The sequence below is a fragment of the Dendronephthya gigantea genome, unplaced genomic scaffold (assembly GCF_004324835.1).
Source record: "Dendronephthya gigantea isolate DGI-Jeju-01 unplaced genomic scaffold, DenGig_1.0 000016F, whole genome shotgun sequence".
In the NCBI taxonomy this organism is placed as follows: domain Eukaryota; kingdom Metazoa; phylum Cnidaria; class Anthozoa; order Malacalcyonacea; family Nephtheidae; genus Dendronephthya; species Dendronephthya gigantea.
This window is the reverse complement of record NW_021163026.1, coordinates 2210172-2232236: the sequence shown is the minus strand read 5'-3', so window position 1 is coordinate 2232236 and position 22065 is coordinate 2210172. Positions and strand designations below refer to the sequence as shown.

The 22065-nt window shown below is 37.9% G+C and overlaps 4 protein-coding genes and 2 long non-coding RNA genes across 7 annotated transcripts; 1 reads left to right on the top strand and 5 right to left on the bottom strand.

Annotated features, from left to right (window-relative positions):
* Positions 1 to 399: 399 nt before the first annotated feature.
* LOC114520619 lies at positions 400 to 1957 on the bottom strand. 2 transcript variants are annotated; one of them, XR_003686710.1, is made up of 3 exons: positions 1497 to 1509; positions 1023 to 1111; positions 400 to 524 (listed from the first exon to the last, which is right to left on the bottom strand). It is a non-coding gene; the product is annotated as an uncharacterized LOC114520619 (long non-coding RNA). The 2 variants fall into 2 exon arrangements; XR_003686709.1 differs by lacking the exon at positions 1497 to 1509 and adding an exon at positions 1932 to 1957 and having other exon boundaries at positions 403 to 524.
* Positions 1958 to 2898: 941 nt separating this feature from the next.
* On the bottom strand, positions 2899 to 6108 carry LOC114520579. The gene is made up of 8 exons (XR_003686703.1): positions 5964 to 6108; positions 5740 to 5850; positions 5544 to 5624; positions 5325 to 5428; positions 4718 to 4767; positions 4557 to 4637; positions 3617 to 3735; positions 2899 to 2948 (listed from the first exon to the last, which is right to left on the bottom strand). It is a non-coding gene; the product is annotated as an uncharacterized LOC114520579 (long non-coding RNA).
* Positions 6109 to 7908: 1800 nt separating this feature from the next.
* Positions 7909 to 10092, bottom strand: LOC114520682 (U1 small nuclear ribonucleoprotein A-like). Its single transcript, XM_028541003.1, has 5 exons — positions 9883 to 10092; positions 9697 to 9780; positions 9502 to 9559; positions 8885 to 8975; positions 7909 to 8266 (listed from the first exon to the last, which is right to left on the bottom strand). The coding sequence occupies exons 1-5, from the start codon at positions 10090 to 10092 to the stop codon at positions 7909 to 7911; spliced, it is 801 nt and encodes a 266-aa protein (XP_028396804.1).
* LOC114520636 (myosin heavy chain, non-muscle-like) lies at positions 9189 to 17218 on the bottom strand. Its single transcript, XM_028540951.1, has 16 exons — positions 17016 to 17218; positions 16358 to 16696; positions 15070 to 16245; positions 14767 to 14856; positions 14546 to 14611; positions 13431 to 13643; positions 12247 to 12336; positions 11879 to 11976; positions 11391 to 11565; positions 11175 to 11273; positions 10747 to 10979; positions 10359 to 10615; positions 9883 to 10092; positions 9697 to 9780; positions 9479 to 9559; positions 9189 to 9385 (listed from the first exon to the last, which is right to left on the bottom strand). Exons 1-12 carry the CDS (start codon positions 17058 to 17060, stop codon positions 10474 to 10476), a joined length of 2766 nt encoding a protein of 921 aa, XP_028396752.1. The 5' UTR covers positions 17061 to 17218; the 3' UTR covers positions 9189 to 9385; positions 9479 to 9559; positions 9697 to 9780; positions 9883 to 10092; positions 10359 to 10473.
* LOC114520637 (kelch-like protein 3) lies at positions 12582 to 13270 on the top strand. The gene has a single exon (XM_028540953.1). The coding sequence runs from the start codon at positions 12587 to 12589 to the stop codon at positions 13214 to 13216; it is 630 nt and encodes a 209-aa protein (XP_028396754.1). The 5' UTR covers positions 12582 to 12586; the 3' UTR covers positions 13217 to 13270.
* A 142-nt stretch (positions 17219 to 17360) lies between the features above and the next one.
* Positions 17361 to 21713, bottom strand: LOC114520564. The gene is made up of 10 exons (XM_028540861.1): positions 20411 to 21713; positions 19914 to 20086; positions 19504 to 19681; positions 19221 to 19340; positions 19035 to 19140; positions 18654 to 18906; positions 18480 to 18537; positions 18282 to 18403; positions 17900 to 17977; positions 17361 to 17815 (listed from the first exon to the last, which is right to left on the bottom strand). The coding sequence occupies exons 1-10, from the start codon at positions 21572 to 21574 to the stop codon at positions 17629 to 17631; spliced, it is 2439 nt and encodes an 812-aa protein (XP_028396662.1). The 5' UTR covers positions 21575 to 21713; the 3' UTR covers positions 17361 to 17628.
* Between the last annotated feature and the right edge of the window lie 352 nt (positions 21714 to 22065).

Sequence of the window (22065 nt, the reverse complement as noted above, 5' to 3'; positions counted from 1 at the left end):
GTTTCTTCTTAAACTTTTCAAAAAACATTTAGAAGCAACTGCAAAATCTTTTCAATTGTGAAAGCACACGGAAACATGCAAAATCGAAACAACAAACACCACAAGACAAAAATCAAGTTTCTTCTTAAACTTTTCAAAAAACATTTAGAAGCAACTGCCAAAATCTTTTCAATTGTGAAAGCACACGGAAAAACATGCAAAATCGAAACAACAAACACCACAAGACAAAAATCAAGTTTCTTCTTCAACTTTTCAAAAAACATTTAGAAGCAACTGCCAAAATCTTTTCAATTGTGAAAGCACACGGAAAAACATGCAAAATCAAAACACTAACACCACCAGACAAGAAGGTTTACTTCTTAAACTTTACAAAGAATAATTTCTCTTTATAAATCCAAGTTTTGAAAACTGAAAACACTAAAATATATCACACACTAAAATATATTAATTAATGAATCTAGGATAGGGCTAAAATAATTCAAGTTCTTCAGGGGTGCCTTTCAACTTCTTCAACTTCATTCATTCTAAAGAGAAAAAGCATTTCATCAATCCTTTTAGGCAAAAAGTGGCAGCAAAGTTTGTATTTTCAACCTGACATCATTATTAAAAGATATTACTCATTATCTTACTTTAGTCATCTGTTTTATGCCAATTATATTTTTGCCATTTTCAATAAAAAGAATGTGTCACATGCATATATTCAACCCAGACATATGTCACTATTTAATTTGAACACAGAAAAACTGGGTATCACCCTTCTGAGTACTACAGAATATAAATCACAGGGATCTCAGAAAAAATTTCTCCCAAGTTCTCCCACTTTTTTGTGGATATTTATTGTAAGACCACCACAGGAATTTTAGTAATCAGCCAGACTAGTTCAGCTGTTATAGCATCAAGTTTCATCATTGGTTTCACACATGGTGACCATAGAAGCAAATTTCAATTTCATAGTTGTCATCTCAACAATGTAGTGGCTTTTTAAAATCAAATGCTGACCATCCATGACAAAATCAAATTACCTCTGTGAAGAAATCTTGTCACTTCCAAAGTTCATCTGACAGTAAAGTTCATATCAACAGCTCATGTTGCACTCTTGACCAAGAAAAATCTTGAATATAGATACATAAATAAGACATGATTAATATAAAATTCCATTTTCAACTATCTTAATTATCGTCTAGTTTTTGGTCAGGTATTCTATGGTTATACTTCATCCCTCTACATATAACTATGGTTGCTATATTTATTTAAAGACCACCACAGGAATTTATTACTGGTGACACATAGTGAGCATAGAAGCAATGTTAACTTATTAATCTTAACAAAATTTGTGACTGCCTGACGATTTTCCAAAAAAAGATCCTAGTCGCAGCAAATTCCCCCTTATACTAAATGACAAAATATATACCCGGGCAGTTGATATGTATTACAAGGTCACTACAAGAATTTCAGCTGCAAGGCTAATATAACTTTTGAAGGAACAATCGAATTACCTCTGTGCAGAAATCTTGTCACTTCCAATGTTCATCTGACAGTAAAGTTCATATCCACACCTCATGTTGCACTCTTGACCAAGAAAAATCTTGAATATAGATATATAAATAAGACATGATTAATATAAAATTCCATTTTCAACTATCTTAATTATTGTCTAGTTTTTGGTCAGGTATTCTATATATTTATTTAAAGACCACCACAGGAATTTATTACTGGTGACACATAGTGAGCATAGAAGCAATGTTAACTTATTAATCTTAGCAAAATTTGTGACTGCCTGACGATTTTCCAAAAAAAATCCTAGTTGCAGCAAATTCCCCCTTATACTAAATAACAAAATATATACCTGGGCAGTTGATATGTATTACAAGGTCACTACAAGAATTTCAGCTGCAAGGCTGATATAACTTTTGAAGGAACAATCGAATTACCTCTGTGCAGAAATCTTGTCACTTCCAATGTTCATCTGACAGTAAAGTTCATATCCACAGTTCATGTTGCACTCTTGACCAAGAAAAATCTTGAATATAAGAAGACATTATTAATATAAAATTGCATTTTCAACTATCTTAATTATTGTCTAGTTTTAGCAAAAGGCACATAAACAGTAAAGTAAAATACTTAACTTTGACCAGACAGCACAACAATCTTGCTCAGAAAGGTCCGCGAACGGTCCACGTGGATGGGATCGCCATTTTGAATTCGGCGGCCGGGCGAGTCTTGAACTGATTTCTATTTTCTATTTCAACTGTTCTCTTGAGGTTCGTCTTGATAACTGGCTGTTGAGATAAACGTTAATGACATAATGTTCAGTTCTGCTTCAGTCTATGGGTGCGGAAATTGCTCATGACATAAATTTTCAGTAAAAAATTATCATCATTGCAGGCAGAATTAAGCTCGAAACTTTAGATAACCTTGTACGCAGAATATTTCATATTGTATATGGCTTTTTGTTATTTCTGGCCAACAATTAGCAGAAGGCACACAAACATCAAAGTAAAATACTTAACTTTGACCAGACAGCACAACAATCTTGCTCAGAAAGGTCCGCGAACGGTCCACGTGGATGGTTTTCTTTGGCATCGCCATTTTGAATTTGGCCGGGCGAGTCACCTTCATCTTGACAACTAGCTGTTCAGATAAACCTATATACAACGAAAAAAAAGGGTTCGGCTCAGCTACACTGTACTCCTTAAGGAAGGCCTACGGCCTTCCCGTAGATTAGTGTAAAGGCCTACAGTGGGAACTAGTCAACTAGCAGCGTGCGGGGGACCAAAACGCTCTAGGCAAACGGTCCCCCTACTGGGGTCGGACAAAGCAACCGCAGATTACGCATATAATCGCCGGAACCCACCTTTTAGTCAACGGCGAACTCCTTCTTCCTCGAACAAATCTTGCAGCTTCAATCTTGCTGAGCTTCGATCTTGCTGTCCACCTTCGATCGCCACCTAATTAAAGAAATTTTTTTTTAACGTTGAGATTATTTTTATAGGCGATAATTACCATGTGATCATAGCAGATCACGTGGTATGATAATGTACGACAACATGCCGATCAACTCCGAACATCATCGTGAGCGATGTTACTATAAACGAATCGCTAAACGCCTAGAAAAAAGTTGTCCTTTCCTATATTTCAATTTCAACATTTTAAAAGCGGTGCATTCTAGTTTTGTTTCGAAGCACAATTTTTTTTTTGCTTCTAGTTTTTTCGTTTCGTTTTAAAAGGTGAATTGTCGCTGTGTGCCGAATTCTTTGTATTTCTGATGTCAAACAATCCTGTACTTTTTGGTATCATAAATATAAGCTCCTTTGTTTTGGAGACATACAACAGTCTTTTTTATATTTTAGCCAAAACATATAGCAGCAATTACAGATTCACTAAGTTCATTCTCATCTTGATTCACAAATTTTTAAAAGACTTGAATCGATTCCATGCGGTCTACAATAGCTGGGCGAACGTCTTACACCTAAAGTCAGTCAGATTGTTGTATCTCAATTCTTTAGCTTCAGTGATAAACAACATGAAGAAAACATCACTTAATCACAGAAAACAACACAGATCAGTATACCATGAGAAACATTAAAAAGCCTTTATGATCTCTTATAATAATTACCTTGGCAAACATTTTGCAAGAAAACTCTCCCAAAGTCCAGTTAACTGATAACACTAAATGACATGCCTCCGAATAGCTTTTGTTCTGCTCCGAGAAGGTCATCGTTGGCAGTTCCTTGGCTAGCAATAATAGAACAAAATGATTAGGACTCCATATTCTAGATGGCGTTGGCCTTGCAGCACTTGTCCACAGGATGTAAATTGACAGTCATCTCGGGCAATCATCTCAGGCAGTCATCTCAGGCAGTTATCTCAGGCAGTCATCTCAAGCAGTCATCTCAAGATATTAGTCTTAAGAAGCTATTTCTAGTATTTTAAGGGGTAAGCCTTACCATTTTGGTCAAAATTGACGACTTTTTCATTGTTATAAAAACCAACTAAATGTGCTCTAAAATGAAAGAAATTAGTCTTAGGAAGCTATATTTAGCATTTTAAGACAGTTTTTGAAAAGTTGAAAAAGTCGTCAAAATTGACCAAAATGGTAAGGGGTAAGCCTTACCATTTTGGTCAAAATTGACGACTTTTTCAATGTTAAAAAAGTGTCTTAAAATGCTAAAAATGGCTTCCTAAGAGTAATATCTTTCATTTTAGAGCAGATTCGGTTGGTTTTTGGAACAATGAAAAAGTGGTCAAAATTGGCCAAAATGGTAACGCTTACCCCTTACCATTTTGGTCAATTTTGACGACTTTTTGAAGTGTTCAAAAACTGTCTGAAAATGCGAAAAATGGCTTCCTAAGACTTATATCTTTCTTTTTAGAGCATATTTGGTTGGTTTTTACAAGAATCAAAAAGTGGTCAAATTTGGCCAAAATGGTATGGCTTACCCCTCTTAATCTCTTATTGATCCATGCTTACTACTTTTTTAAATTGGATTGCTCATCAAAGCAAATTTTCTGGGTATCTCAGAATTAGCAATAATGTTAGGAATTACATTAATTACCTTTGAAAATGATGAAGAAGAGATTCCTGCATCTTAAGGTCTGTAGGAAATACACCAGAGATAAAACTACAGAAGCAAGGTCTAAAAATTCAGAACACAATCTTCACTCAGAATTAAAAGACCACTGTCTTAGTCATCTTAAGATAAAATAGAGCACTTACTTTTTTACAAATTTTGAAACTAGAGTGTCCGCTTCCTCAGCATATATAATCTGTCAATGAAACAAATCAACATCAATCAATATTCTTAAGAAAGATGCTATCACCACCAAACACATTAAGATAACTCAAATGCCTACATGCATTCTATTAGTTTTAAACTGATCTTCCCAGAGGTCCAGTTGGGACAATCTCTTATTGATCCATGCTTATACTACTAAAGGAACCTAAAGTAAACTAACTTTATTTATACTGGATTGCTCATCAAAGCAACATTATTAAAGAGGTCCTCTATATAGGAATACTAATATTTAATCAAAGTTATAGCCAACTACAGACGATTTTAAAACAATTAATTGAAAGAATCACTATCTGGTGGATTGCAATATCCTGCCCAGAGCCATACCTAGAGAAGCTGAATTGTACTGGGTTGTATGATCCATATTCATACATTTGTACTATATACCTGTCTGATTTCTTTTGTACCTATTGTTTCTATTATATGTAAACATAATATACACTCCCCAGATATTAGTACTGGAAAAATATATCAAACAAGAGCTTTTCATGCTATGAATGATAAACATATGGATAGGATAAGGTAGGCAACCTTTCATTTTTCTTTAGTTGTACATTGATGTACATCCCAATGGCTTCTCTCTGGCTCTTCTTTTGAAAATGTGTGAAATGTACTGATACACACTGGACCAAGGCCTCCACATAAAGAAAAAAGATATATTTCCACATAAACAAAAAATAAACTGTAATATCATTTATTTACCTATCGTTGCTATGAATGATAGAAATATGTATAGCTTAAAGCAATTACCTTTCATTTCGAATCATCTGTATACTTAGAGTGTCGATTCACTTCTCTCCAGCTCTTCTTTTGAATATGTATAACCAAGGCCTGTAAACAAATCAAAAATAGACATTTCCACACACGAAAAGGATAGATTCTAATACCATTTACCTATCATTGCTATGAATGAGAAACACACATGTAGAGCAACGTAGTTAACTACCTTTCATTTTTCTTCATCTGTATACTTAATGTGATGATGATTTACTTCATCTCTCCAGCTTTTCTTTTGAATATGTATCAAATGCATCAATCAGCTCTGGGCCAACACCGGCTACATAAAAAAATTCGATATTTCCACATAAAGAAAAAGTAGATTCTAATATAATTTACCTATCACTGCTATGAACGATAAACAACACATCTGAAGTAATAGAAGATAACTACCTTTCATTTCTCCTCATCTGTATACTTGGTTTGTGGATCTGCTTTCTACTCTCCAGCTCTTCTTTTGAATATGTCTGCATCAAATGTGCCAAGCTGCTTTGTGCCTCAGATGTCCACAAGTATTTAGAGATAAAGAAAAATACATACAATATATTACTGGAAACAAATTTTGAATAATCAAAAGAAGTTTTTTCAAATGCGAAAATCCTAAAAAATTTGGACTAGTTTTTCATTAAAAACAGAAACTTACTAATTAATTTTGTGCTGCTTTGGCCAAGGCTCCAAACAGTGTGGAAAATTATGTAGTTTTGGAAAAAAGCCCAAGGAAAAAAGCACATAAACACAGATTGAGCACAGCCAAGCACACGTCACACTGGGAAAATTTCATGTTGTAGCCAAAGTGCATTGAACCTCTTGGTATTCAAAATAAAAACTAATAAAAGAAGCTTTAAGGAATTTTATTTCTGAAGACAAATACAATTTTAAGATGTTAACTTTAATAAATCATATACAAAGATAAAAACAAATGCAAAGTATGTCCAATTGAGCAGGTTACAAGCACAAGAAAAAGGAACAGGACTCTTAGGAATCCTAGGTTAAGTTTGAAGACACTTCAGCCATCATATTCTACAACTTTAAAACACCTTCCTGAAAACAAAATATTTTAGGTTTAGTATGAGAAAACAAACAGTCAATAAAATGTACATTTTGAATTACTATATTTCCTATAATATCAACTACGGTCAGAATATTTAACCCTATTTTAGATCACTATGGTTCTAAATAACTATGAGCTGAAGTTTGTTTAGAAAAATCAGAAACATGTTAAATTTTAGTGATCTTCAATTGAGCAGCATACACCCATTGTTATGAGAAGAAGATATTAAGCAATTCACAAAAGGCACTGTAAAAGTTTGTTCACACAATCCAATTTTGTTGGATCCAATTCACTTCTGATGGATGTTTTATAGTCTGTTGTCTTGTAATGTATATCAGCAGAAAATCCACTGAAGCCAATGTACTACGGCTTCACCAATAGCCGACTATATTTCATACGTCACAGGTGAATTGGAACCAACAAAATTGAAATCGTGTGAACAGACCTTAACCCTCTTTAAAGGAAAACAAAAGCTTACCAAATGTGGATATTTTAATAGCGTCGATCTGGTGATCTTGAACGACTTCGCCAGCTCCTAAAAATTGGAAGAAAGTTTTGGAAAATGGGTGGAATGTCTGACAACAGCCATTTTTATGGCCTTGAACAATAACTTAGTGATTAAGAACTTGAACAAAAAGTATTACACAACCCTCCTAGTTTTATACCTTTCCTTTTTTTGAGGAACAAAAAAACTATGAGATTTTGACCTTTGTGGTGAGCTGAGCATACAGACGAAGTCGAATATGAAATTTTTCGTGCAGATTTCACTGAAGTTGATGCTTCCGAAGATGATGAATCTTTGTGAAGATGAATTACCCTCACAAACGTTGAAATTTAGTTGGCAGAAAGCGATTCAAAAGGATTATCGGTGATAAATCTCAGTGGATGCCTAGGAAATATTGCAGCTGTTGTGTTGTTGGTTGAAAAAAGGCATTTATGTAGAACAGGTTCAGCAACTCCGAGCGGATGGTGAGAAAAGCTATTCTCGGTTGTTTACTTTCCACAGAACTTTTGCAGAATTTGCTGACGAAGCAGTAGAGTAATCGGCGATACAGTGAACATTGTAGTGTTGACAACGATGGTCGAAATTGAAGAGATATTATAGAGAGATCGCGGCAAACTGTGGTTGTGTTTCAGTTCCTCTATGGCGAGGATGTGTAACAATTTGTCGCATGGATGGAACTTAGAAATGGGGGAGGATACCTAGGCATTGTTAAAAAGACAAAAAATATTACTCATGTAAATTGATATAAACAAAAGCAAAAATTTTTTAACCCGCAGCAAATTTTACCTCTGTCCCCGGCTACCACCATCGTCATAACGACGGCGATCGTCTCTACGATCATCACGGCGATCTCTTCCACCACCTCCTCGGCCACGACCTCTCCCCCGACTTTTACCATGTGATATTTCCACTCTGACCCGTGCCCCACACAGAGTTCGACCATCCAAGTCATCGCACGCATCTTTGGCATCACGTTCATCGTAGAATTCAACAAAAGCAAATCCAGGGGGGTTACGGGCCACCCAAACATCTTGGAGTTTACCATAGCGCGAGAATTCATGTTCTAGCTCTTCCTTACGAGCATCATGAGGAAGATTCCCAACATAAACTTTTGTGGTTCGAACATCACTTCTTGACATCCTAAATAACACAAAGATGTTATTCTGTTTAAGAACAGAGCATATATTTCACACAAGCAGAATGCAAAAACATCACAACCAGAATTTCAGGGCTCAATAAAATTGTTTTAAACGAAAAAGCATGGCACACATCGATCCCTTTTCGAAATCGAGGTCAAAACGGAAAAAGAAATGTAAATAGCTCGTTAATTATCTTCCTCAAAAATATCATGCAATAAATTCTCAAAGATTGTGTTAAACATAAAGTCATAAACGTTAAAATAGTCCACCCATATCGGCCTGATATATAATGGCCAAATATCTCAATCATAATATTTTCTAACACTAGCACTCGAAACGTTTCATAAAACGTAAATTACTTTATATATAGCTCAAAACATCTGCGGTCTGTATGTTTGCTCCGATAGACAGACAAGACTTGCTCGAAAAAATAGCATTTTTAGAGCGTTTACTTGCCCAAAAAGAACTAAATTAATACACATTACCTTGTAATGGCGATAAAGGTCTATAATTTGATGTCTTGGCGCAGTTTAATGAAAAAAAAAGCTTGCTTTCCTGTGTAAGTTTTGTATCCAAACCAGCGTTTAATATTGCTTTGCACTTTGGAAATGTAACCAACCACAATGCTTTGCGGTTTTGGAAATTCGAGAATTCCTTAGGAAGAGCGAAAATATTCCCTCCTTGAGAATTCCCTACATTAAAAGCAAAAGCTTGGAAACGAGGTTAAAAACGTCAACTCAGGCTATACTCAGCTGTGCACAATGCCAACCCCTCCCCCTTAGAGACCAGGTACAGCGAAAGAGGGGGGGGGGACGAGCGCTTCACTTGCATCGAAGTTGTTTTGGTTGTTACCATTATTTGTACCAAAGACATGCCATGCTAAAAATCATCTCAATTGCTGCGGTTTTCATTCACGAGGGGCGTATACGATATAAAACTCTATTAACCGAATCTATTCGATCATATGGTAAGATAAGACACTATTTACAAGTTTAAAACCCCCCTTTCGTACGCACGTCCACAAGTCCACTGGCTCCTATTCCACAACAATATCAAGTTCCTTCAGTAAATCCCGCAGATCCTGGGAAGCCGTCATTGTTTGCCAACTGGCCTGCGTCGCCTGGGAGAAAGTCGTTTTAAAGAATTATAATGCTGAACTCGTTCGAAAACAAAGTTGAAACGACGTTCTAACGATTTACAAAAGAGTACTCACAATGCAAAATCGATCAACAATACCATCCAGTCTATATATTTCTTCTTCAGCTCTCAAGAGATTACTGCCAAGAATGCTCGCCTATAAATTGGTATACAAAAAAGCAATTATATTTGGCACAGGGTGCGAATGTAGTCGACCAATTGATTTAGTCCAATACCAGTCTCTGAGACCATGGAAATTGCTGCATTAGAAGACCAAAACAGCTACTAAAATACCTTGTTTTCCAAGCGCGCGTTATACTGTGCAAAACTCTCGTTCTCTTTCAGCGTTTTCGCAAAAGAACTTCGCAACTTCTCGACCTAAACAAAAACACGATAACAGCTTCGTATCGTCGTGTGGAAATACAAACCTTAAACTGCACATATCATGTAAGTATAAAACATCACAAGGCACTGTGATACCTCTCTTTCCAAATGCAGTTTCTTGTTCAGAAGATCGGTAAAGCTCTCCCGCACAAGAGTCGCCTGCTTCTCTTGGTCAGTACTCTCGCTGGCGTCGACCAATCTCTGTAGTCTTTTAATGTTCTCCTCCAGTTCTTTCTCCAAACACGTTTTTTCCTGCTTCACTTTCTCGAGCTCATCGTTAAGAAGGCGAAGTTTCTCATTTAACATCTTGTAAAGAAAACATTGTGTAACATGATAAATTAGCTCAATTTGCAACCAAAATCGTCATGCGCATGTATGTATTCGATAGTGTATTCGACTAATATCTAAACAAAAGAACAAGGTTTTTCTGGCAGGATTATCTGAAAAGTACCAGCCAAACGAGAGTTAATGCTGTCTGACTAACAAACGGGAGTTTCTACAAGAGTTTCATCAGTTTTCAAAAGCGAATAGAGATGGGCACAACTGCTACGTCAGGTGAGCAATTTCGTTACCTGATTCTCAGCCTCCTGTTCGATCAAAGCGCAGCATCTGTTTCCAATCTCCCTCATTCGTTCCTGCGACGTCTCAAAATTTTCTTCAGCGGTTTTCAGTTCCAGCTTGAGTCTTTCAATCTCGTATTGTTTGTTGTCGTTCTCTCGTTGCAATTTCTTCATCACCGCAGGCTTCGTTTTCCAGTTCTTGTTTCAAGATTGTCAACTGTTCATTTTGTTGTTGCTTTGCCTCAAGCAAGGATTCCTCAAGATTAGCGCTGGACAAAATATCAACAAGATCAGAATCAAAACCATTCATACCCCCCACACCACCATCATTTAACCCCCAGTTAGCCATTCATAGCCCCCAGAACATCATCATTTCACCCCCCTCCCTCATAATACTTACATCTCATCAACTTGCCGTTGTATCGTCATCTGCGCGTGTTCATTACCGTCTTGCACGTATCCTTCGAGATCTGAGAGAAGTGTTTGAAAAGCCTTGGCTCGGCTCACTAGGGTGAAGTCTTCCCCCTCGTGACTCTGCACGTCAACTGCTGGTTCCTCACAAGGGACCACTCCAGTGTTATTATCATCCTCCGTCGTGTCTTCTGGCGATGAAGAGTTCTTGACATTCTCAGACTGTAAATAAAAATACGATGACTCCTTCAAAAAGCTTCACGTCGCCAGTTGGATTGTTTGGAAAATTTAATAGAGATCCTATATATATGTCTTCTATTTCTATCATGTTTAAAACTGCTCAATTTCTGAATCTCGAGGGGAAGACAGCTAGTGCATGGCAATTGGGTAAACTTGGTGTGCGCGATGTGTTCTTACCGTTGGCACGGATCCTGAAACAGCTGCCAGGACAGAATACACAAACGATGGTCTGTATTCGTTCCCTAATATTTCTTCGCTATTTTTCTCCACTGTCGGCTAAAAAAATGATAAAAAAAATTGCAATGAAAGTCTTACGGCTCCTTAGTGGGTGTGTGCGGGGAAGGAGTGACGTCCCAGGTGGAGAGAGGGTCGGGGGGTCCCTCCTACGCTTACCTCCTCCTGTTGTTTGGCACGTTCTTTATACGTCTCGACGACAGGCACAAGTCGTTCCCAGGTGTCTTCCAGAACTCTCGATGCAGCTGTCAATTCTTTCTCTTGTTCCAACATGAGCAGATACGCCTGAGATTGTACAGCGTTCAGTTCATCCTGGACGTCAGATAGTTGACTCCTGTGGATTGTAAGTATACACTGCCATTACTGGAGGAAAACTGATGATTTCGAGTCAGTGTAATAGCTAGAACATGGAACGCTAACTTGGCGTAGTTTTTCTGGGTTTTTGAACGTTTAAGACAGACGTAGAGAGGAATTATCTAGGAATGTCTAGAACTATGTAAAATACAATCATTTGCTAAATTCTTAACGAGAAACAGAGTCAAAAACTCAAATCACTTATTTTTGGTTCAACCAAGTATAGTGCTGAAGTTAGCGTTTCACTCCCGTGTTGCTGTGGAAACGAACAAAACGTGAACCGTTGAACGTACCGTAATTGACGCACAGTGTCACTCGTATCCTCGTGTAGTCGTGACTTTTCCTCAAAAGCCTGACGCGCCAAACTTAGTTCTTCCGAAAGCCTTTTAACCTTTAAAAGAAGCGTAAAATGGTTTGAATTAAGGACCGTACTCGTAGTAAACCTAGCAGTTGCCGGCTTTCATTTATAAGATGACAATGGCAGGAAGTGAATGATGTTAGGAAAACATTGAAAATACGAATTTTGTATGGAGTTACTCCGACTGGAACTAGACGGAAATTCTTGAATTTGACGTTTGGTGTTACATGATGCACGAGTTCTCACCATCAAATTTTTTGTTTTGGGCAATGAACTCTTCTCGATTCACAAAGTGACGCTTACTTGTTGTTCCAACTCAAGGCTTGTCTCTTCCAGTCCTTTTCTCTCTTGCTCCAAGAACTCCAGATTCTCTCTCTGCTGGCATTGGAAGGTCTGTAAAAATATGAAACAGATAAGTCAAAGTCCATGATAATATCTTACATTATAACTCAATTACGATAAAACTCATAAAAGACGTGCCGTTACCAGTGGCCGTTACTAAGTTGAAATAACGTGTGTCATTGATGTGTGTCCCGATTAGCCTACCCTAAGTGCCTACCCGAACGAAAATGGCTCACAAAGAGTCATATTACATTCTGACTTCTTGAAAACATTTCATGAAAGCGAGTACATTACAGTATACATGAACGTAAATATGGGGGAAAAAAATTATGATTTTTTTTCAAAACCATGGCGAAGGAGCGATGCTGTGTTGGTGGTCGAAAGCAAAGAGCTTCATGTCCATCGCTACATTCTGTCGTTGCAGTCACCTGTGTTTGAAGCGATGTTCAACGGCAACTTCAAGGATGCAACACAGGAGAGAATCGAGTTAAAAGACGATGACTATTTTGCTATGAATGAATTCCTCAAGTTATTATATCCAACGATAATGCTGGGCGATGAAATTGTAGAAATTGACGATGACAATATTTTCGATATTCTCGAGATCGCTGACAAATACACAGCGATAGATGTCATAAAGCGATGTATGAATGAAGCTGGGAATCTTGAGCCCGAAAATACTTTGCGTCTTCTTCCTTACGCTGCACGTCACGAGTTACCACTTGAGAAAATACTTGATGTCATTGCTAGGAGAATCCCGACGGAGACGCTCGAGAACTTTGCACCAGAAATCCGCGATAACTCAGTTTACATCAAGACTTTGCAAAGAAAGTGTCGCTTTCAGGAGAATGTAATAAACGATAAAAATACCATGCTGTTATACTTGCTGAAAAAATACGTTGATCGAGAAATGTGGTTCTACTATTTATAAGTCGGTTCCCGGCACCTCAGCTAGAGCTCTGAATGTTGAAGAATTTGAAGAGGAAGAAAATGCCGGTTAAATGCACACAAGAAAAATTTCATGGATGGATACGTCTGCCCTGGCCCTTGACCCTGTATCACCTCCAACAAGTGCTTCTCTTATTAACCTTCCGAATCGCCCTAGTTGGGGGTTTAAAATACAAATCTACTTATTTGAGACAAACCTGAATCTGTTCTTCAAGAATGCTGCATCTCACTTGATGCTCTTTAGCCTCCTCCCTGACTTTACCATGAGCCTCAATCTCCTGAAGAGCTTGCTGTAGTTCAACTTTCACGTCACAAAGTTCACTTTGTAATGCGTCGTAGTTGACACACTTTGCGCTGTAGTTCTCACTGAGTTTCTTCGTTTCTTCTTCCATTGTCATGTATGACTGGTGCTGAAAATAATAGTAACATTAAGAGATGATCTTTACTGGACCTCTAGGAAGAACAGTTTAGAACTGATAGAGCTATCCAGTATAAATAAAGTTAGTTTAGTTTAGGTTTCCTCCTGTAGTAACACTGGATCAATAAGAGATTATCCTCACTGGACCTCTAGGAAGAACAGTTTAGAACTGATAGAGCTATCCAGTATAAATAAAGTTAGTTTAGTTTAGGTTTCCTCCTGTAGTAACACTGGATCAATAAGAGATGATCTTTACTGGACCTCTAGGAAGAACAGTTTAGAACTGATAGAGCTATCCAGTATAAATAAAGTTAGTTTAGTTTAGGTTTCCTCCTGTAGTAACACTGGATCAATAAGAGATTATCCTCACTGGACCTCTAGGAAGAACAGTTTAGAACTGATAGAGCTATCCAGTATAAATAAAGTTAGTTTAGTTTAGGTTTCCTCCTGTAGTAACACTGGATCAATAAGAGATGATCCTTACTGGACCTCTAGGAAGAACAGTTTAGAACTGATAGAGCTATCCAGTATAAATAAAGTTAGTTTAGTTTAGGTTTCCTCCTGTAGTAACACTGGATCAATAAGAGATGATCCTTACTGGACCTCTAGGAAGAACAGTTTAGAACTGATAGAGCTATCCAGTATAAATAAAGTTAGTTTAGTTTAGGTTTCCTTCTGTAGTAACACTGGATCAATAAGAGATGATCCTTACTGGACCTCTAGGAAGAACAGTTTAGAACTGATAGAGCTATCCAGTATAAATAAAGTTGGTTTAGTTTAGGTTTGCTCCTGTAGTAACACTGGATCAATAAGAGATGATCCTTACTGGACCTCTACAAACAGATAGAGTTGCATAGTATATTATATTAACTAAACAGTATCAATGATTCATACCTGTGCATTGTATTTTGCATACATTCTTCGCAAGTCTTTTTGTAAGTTATCTGCTTCAGATGCTTTCTGTTTAATTAACACATACAATGCAAAAAATTACTGCATAATCAGCTTGCTCAAGTGTTCACGATTTCCAGTGCTGGCCTATGAAACTATCATAACATGCATGGTTTTTGTTTTCATATGTTTTTCAAGCAACACCTAGTTTAGCTCACGAGTACCTTGATGTAAAATGTCATCTGTTTCTCCTTCAACAAGATATCTTTCTGCAGACTGCTGATGGTTTTGTCATATTCCTCAGCGTTCAAAGGCTGTAATGATAATGAGAACAGTTGGAGTTTAGCAGTGGGGCAGGCTGGCGAGCTCGGTTCAGCAGTTTAATTGCTAAACTCTAGCCAGTTGTACAATAGGCTAGGTTATAGAGCTGACCCAAGGGATTATGATTTTCTCAATCATGTACCATTATAAAAGTACTTGAAAAGTAATAAAACTGTATTGTATTGTGATTTTATAAACGATTTCACCTTCTTCCTTTCCATATCCTCATTGAGCTCCAAAGCTTCTTCAAGTTTTTTTGTAAGAGAATCTACCACATTTTGCATTGAGCTACATTTCCTCTCAGCCTCAGATCTTGCCTTGTCGACAGATGACTGCAGTAGTTCAATCTTTGCGCTAAGCTCGTCGCATTCGCTTCTCAGAAGCTCATTGCTGATTGCGGCTGATTCTAGTTCGGATCGGAGTTGACTGAGTGGCAGGCTTGTAATGATTTCTGGATGGAGAGCAGCAACAAGGGGCGAGGTGGATATTGATACATTTGATGTTTGCACTGGAGACACCAGTGTGTGTTTGTGTATTAGGGTGACGGGTGTCATTGATGTTCCAATTTCCTTTAGGGTATTGTCGGAAAAGGCGTGACCATTATCTGCATCTGTTATATGTATTGAAGAGAGTGGGGTCCCACAGGATTCTCTCTGTGAGGATACATTCAGGCTTCCAAAATCTTGCTCCGGTTTTATAGGTGCAGCTACTGCTGTTTCTTCTGCACAATTGAAGGATGGATCGGTATCATTCCCATCTGGAATGGAGCTACCGCCTTTAGATCCAGGATATGGTTTGTGTTCTCCATCAGATTTGGTGCTCGTGGATGAGGTCTCTTGCACTGAGTTGAGTGAACAGTTATGAGATGTGTTTGTTGTTGAGTCCAGCAGGCAGAAAGGTGATGTGGAAATTCCTGCATCTTTCAGACAAGCAGGAGAGGTTGCCAGCATTGCGTCTGCTGTTCCAACCGGGGTTACCGAAGTTGCTTCATGGATCTTCAAGACGGGCGTCATGGATGTCTCGTTTTCTGTTAGTTTAAGTTTTATTGGAGATGTTCCTGCAGAAACCAATTTTGTTGGTGTGATTGCAGTTGAGCAACCTCTAAGCTTTACTGGTGAGGTATTTTGTATTAAATCAACAGAGGAAGGTTGCAGGTCGCAGGTTTCTGCTGTGGAATCTTCATTCTGGATCTCTTGAGCAGCCTTTGAGATTACTTCATTCACAAAGTTTGAAATGCTCAAATCCTGGTTTACTTTTTCTGACTGTGTCTGGCTGTCATTGTGAGAGTGTTTTAGAAGGCTGATTTCTGATTGTAGCTGTGAGATCATGATATTCTTTTCATCAAGATCATGTTGTTTCTGAGCTAAGGTTGCCTCATACCTCTATAGAATATATGATTTTGTTTATGATGATGGGCGGCATATGGTAATGATCACTGGTGATAATAATGATGGTTTGCTAATGATAATTATATAATTATATTAATTGATATACCTCCCTAATCTTGATAACAGTTTCAGAGACTTTGTCTTGTATCATTTCATTCAACCCTGGTCCATTTCTTTTCAATTGTTGTCCGCCTTCCTCAAAGACAGGATTTCCTGTGAAGATACCTTTTCCATTGTTGTCAAATATTGACACTGGCTTTGATAAAGCAAACGGTACACTCTGTCGTTTCAATCTTCTTGCCAGCCTACGGAAACTAGGTGTTGTGGCATGTGCAGACCCTGGCCTTGGTGTTCTCTTCGCTATCCCCAAGGGTGTCCCCACGGCTGCAATGCTTCCCTTTTGGACAGTCTTCAGAGGTGCTCTGCCAGGTGTTGTAGCAAAAATCTATACAAAAGCAAAAAACATGGTAGTAAGCAGATGCATCTTAGTGCAATGGCTGTGCCATCAGCCAAACAATGCTCCATATCTTTATAACTCTAACACTGCTCCATTTTATATATTTCGTATTTTAATGCCAGATGATTTTACTCATTTCTTCTATTCACTGTATTGCTAGTGTTTAACCGTGGTAAAATTATCAAAACCATCCAGTATCAGAGGCATATATCAAAGAGTACAGAAATAATGAAAACAATCAACAATGCACACATTAAAATAGCGATCTTTCAATTCAACTTTCTAAGGCAGCAAAATACAAATTTACCTCTTCTAAAACATTCTCTTTATCCACCGAAGGACTGGAAAACATCTTGTCAACTTCACAGCAACACTGAAGAGAAAATTCTTCAAAAAAACACACACAAAAGTTGTCAAATATCTGCAAATATTTCTCCACTCGTAACAATTTTTGTTTCTCTTTTTGAATTCTGTGAACAAAATGCTCGATTCTGATTGGCTGCGAGACAATGAAGACATAGTAGTTTCCAGGTCTACGAAGTGCGCCATTTTACTCTACTCCGGCCGGCTGAACTAGACATTTATGAAATCATAAATTTTTTAAATACAGTAAATGAAATCCTTTCAGTCTTGTAATTTAAAAGTATCTAGAAGCAACATAGAGAAATATTTCACGTCTTTTAATCTCTATTTATCAATAAACAAAACTACCAAAACAGAAGAGTTATAAATAAAGATATTTTGTTGAGAGAAAAGACTACCTTGTCAATTTTGGCTAAATTCTACCTCCCCCTGATTTCTCAATCTACTAAATTAACCCCCCTGATTTTCCAACTAAAATCTGATTCGGAGAAAACCCCAGGAAATCTTGTCTGAATACCGATGAAACAAGATTGGATACAATGGTATTTGAAACTTTATCAAGGAGTCAATGAGATAACCCATTCCTTGAACCTTTTTCGAAATTCTTTCCAATCCTCCATGCCTGACTCGGCCACGTTGTGGGTGGGGATAGCGGGGTCCTGGACGATAGGTTGTGTGAAGGGTTTGGGGAAGAACTGCCGCGGATACTGCGCAGAGATGTAGTTGTCCGTGTCCCAGGATAATCTAAATGTAAACCAAAATTAGGAAGATAATGGATTGACAAGTTTAATTGACAGTTCGTATTCGTTCCGTCCGCTACATACTCACTCGAGGTTACTGTCATTTACTATATCAGCCATCTCCAACAACACGTCGAGATCTGCCGACGACTGCTCGACCATGTCTCTATCAGTACAAGAAAGAATGGTTCAAGTGTCTTCCAATGGTTCTGACCATTAAAACAGCGTGGTTATCGATGTCAAAATATTTGACATTATAACCAAAGCAAGGTTATATTGTTTAATATTTGTATATGAGCGCCAAACATGCTGAAAACTTTACATACTTCTATTATTTTCTATTAATCCTTAAATTGAGAGGCATTTGCGGCGATTTCAGAGACCTATATTTCAAAATTTTCCCGGACTCTATTAGCAGGCGCGCGGTTCCGAGCCCCATTGCCTTTGGAATTTTATTCTTTCCTACTTACGGTTGCACGATCTCGTAGGCTTGAACAACGAGTAATGACAGAAGATAGTCGCTTGGTTTGGTCCCAGGATCCCATTCAATATCACGGCTCCACTTCTTCACAACTCGTATCAAATCTTTACACTGGAATGAACGAGGAAAATAAAGTGTTTAATTTAACGCTTTGTCCACAGACATCATTGGAGAACAACTGATTTACCTTCTCAGGTTGATTGGCGATAAATGCTGCTTGAAGTTCACATACGTTGTTGTTGTAACTGTAAAAGATGATAAAAAAAATAATTCTTTTCACACTAACACTTACACGCAAAAGTATAAAACGGTATCACTTCAGGTTTATATTGAGATACTTAATATCGTTCCCAATACTCACTGAACTTGCACGTCAGCGCTCTGTTTCAGGCTCATTTGATAAAGGGCCTGGAAGCCACCATTATTTTCCCAGTCATTGATTGGTGTGAGTTCAACATCGACGTCAGCACATCTGAAATTGACGGTCGATGATGTGGTGTTGAACTCAGAACATGGTGGTATCGTGCTGTCGCTTTTATCACGTTGATTGAGTAATGTCTTAATGGTGCCCACGATCGTTGGTAGCCAGCTATCATGTTCTGTGCGAGGAAGATCTGGGTAAAAGAGAAGACTGAACTAACTTTGAATCCTCAATAACATTTGTACTAAACTATTCCCGTAGGGAACCAAAAATGGAGGTTTTACACTTCAAAATGACTCGTTTCTTCCTGACAAATCTTACCTTGAATAGCAATGGCAAGACCACACTCTCTCAATCCTTTTAACGTGGTTTTCTGTCCATAAGAACCCACAGCTGACACACGACTGATGTTAAATGGTAGCTTTTTCTAAAACATATTTGTCATCAGACCAGCTTGTATTCAAAACTACTCTATTAACGGAACTATTGATCTATTTGTTGACAAACCTTCAGGAATTTGCTGAGTTTCTTCTCGACCGTTTTCTGTGCTTTTATTTCGTCTTTTGACGGTTTCGCATTTTTGATCAATTGTCGAAGACTACGTTTGAGGAGTTTGCTCGCTTCACCCTTCACAATGATAAAACAAAAAAGTGGTCAGTCTATAATCAGAAGATATTACTTCGTTGTAGTTTAAGCCTTTTTTAACGACTAGAATTGAACCAAGTTCTGTTATCTACTATACTTATTGAAGAAGGTCGAAAGAACTTGCCTCTCAAGTCCAAACTCTTACCTCATCTTTACCGTCAACAAGTTCACTCAAATATTTATCGTTGTCTTCCATTTCTGTTTTCAAGCCAGCGATATGTCCCTCTTGTTTACTGATAATACAATCGCGTTCTTCCAAAAGCTCCTCCTGTTCTGATATGATCACATCTTTCTCCGCCATTGTGTTTTCGATGAAACTTTCACTGTTTTAAAATTATATAAATCCTTTCAAATCTAACCGGAACACACAAAAGAATGCTCGGTCAACTTAGTTTGATTCATGAGAGTATTCATTAAATTTGTAAGAGAAGCTTCCTACATGCATTAGAAAGAATTGTTAGAGGTATAGAACGTATAAGCGTTTGTTTAGTTCAGATTTCATCAATACTGAAGTTCTTGTATAAAAACAGGTTTATAGACCAAGTGATACCTTACCATTCTCGTTCCAAATTCCTCAATCTTTGGTCTTTCTCTTCCCTCAACTTTGAGACGCTCTGTTTCGTGAGAGGATCAAGCAATGGATCATAAACAAGATTTGCATCGTCGATAAAAACATGAACACTCAGCATATCTTCTTCGTCCAGGAACACACTACCTCGTTCTTCAATCTGTGGAGGAAATGTAATAAAAGTTTATTCAAGAAACGCTGATCATTAGAAAAGAAAAGGCAAGCCAGCAGACAAAGAAAGAAAGTTTATATGAGTCAATGATAGTGCTTCTCAAGCTTTTTGACTTTCGAAATAGTGAAATTTTGATAAAAGTTGATAGCTAATAGCATTTTTTACGTGCTATTAATTCAACTCTCTGGCAATTCTTGTCTTCCTTTGACTAGGTCACGAGAGCTGAAGAATTTATCAAAAATGGAAACTCTTGCTTTCAGATTCTCGTCAACACTCACTCAATCAATGTCACTAGATAATAATGGTTCCCACCTTTCTGATATCTAAACTGGATGCAATCGAGCACTCGGCTTCGCTGTAACAAAACGAACTCTTCCCGGCTTCCGACGACGACGACACGACGACCGTTTCGGAATCATCCTCGAACGAGTTGAGAACAGCTCGCCAAAAAATCTTCTTAAAATACGGCATCTCATCCAGAGCCTCGTTCTCAAATTGCGGATCATATTTCAATTTGAAAACGAGCTTCTCGTCTCGGGACGTTTCGAGGGTCAAGGCAAGAGGGTTATTACATTGATCCACCAAGTCCTCACGTGTACACATCTTTCCCTCTGTGTTCTTCAAGTTCGCTGGATCAAGCGCAAGATAGAAGTATGGTTCCATGAATTTGATTTTGACTTTGATCTTAACCTTTCCATTCTTTGCGATTCTTTTGAGTTCCTTTGAAGGCATAAATTGCTCGATACCAAAAGCGTTGCAAGACGTATCGTGAGAAGTATCGAAAAAGTTATACGTGATTTGCCGTTGCTTTGCGAGCCTGCTACGAGCGTGAAACGAGAAGCCGACCTTGTAACGAAGCAATCCGACGTCTTCGCAATGCAGATAAACAGCGACGTTGTCGTTTTGAGGCGGGACGTCATTCTTACTTGGCGGTCCATTAGGAAACATGATAATGGACCAACGACTATTGCAGAATGAAAACATTGAGCTCTTTATGAACTTATCCCCAGCTTTCGCCGCGCACGGTAACCTGTTCTCAAATGTCGTCTCGTCTAAACGACAATGCAGTTCAACCAAGATCGTATCGTCTGTTATGAAATTACGATCACTCTCGAGATCTTCAAGAGAGGCCAACTTTCCCCAGCCAATACCACATCCTGATTTTGTAAATTCGTCGGGCTTATCTGTCATATTCCCGCGACGAATTGACTTTGAAATCTCCCCCTTGTTTAAAACGCCCAACGTGAAGTTCACCTTGCATTTCACACCCTTACTGTGTTCCCCACCGCTCAACCAGCGTAAAAACGCTCCAAAGTGCTTTTCTTTAATCCCAGCCTGGATTTTCCAACGATGACCAGCGAAGTGAAAAGGTTTTGAGTAGATTTCGGAACCAATTGAAGAAAATTTCTCGACGATAAATACATAAGTGCGCAATCCATCTTCTTCGAGTTTTGAATCGTAAAGACGAATCGACATCTTTTGAAGAACAGTTCTCCCAGACGAGATCCTTTTCAGCCTAGTTAGGCTGATTTCCTGTAGAGACTTCTATGAAAAAGAATGAAATGCCAACAGTGATAAATTTCAAGGTTTATTTGAAACGTTCAGTAAGACAATTTGTCATAAACAATATCACACGCATTTGGGAATGACATATTACAACAGGTTGTTTTTAATAAATAATGAACGTTAAAAATGTGCTTTGTTGTGAGATTTTTACCGCAAGTATTAGACACAGAAGACACAGCATCAGTATTACATCCTAGAATTTGAATCATTTTATTAAAATGGTTTCATACATCACAATCACCTCGTGCAGTTCCTATAATTGTATCACTATATAATCACGACAAATAAATTCTTCGCAATACCACAAGTGACTAGCTGAGCTATTTGGGCAGGTATGAAACAAATGCTTTCATTTAGCAAACCAGTAAATGACATGCGTGATGATAACGAGCAAAGTCATA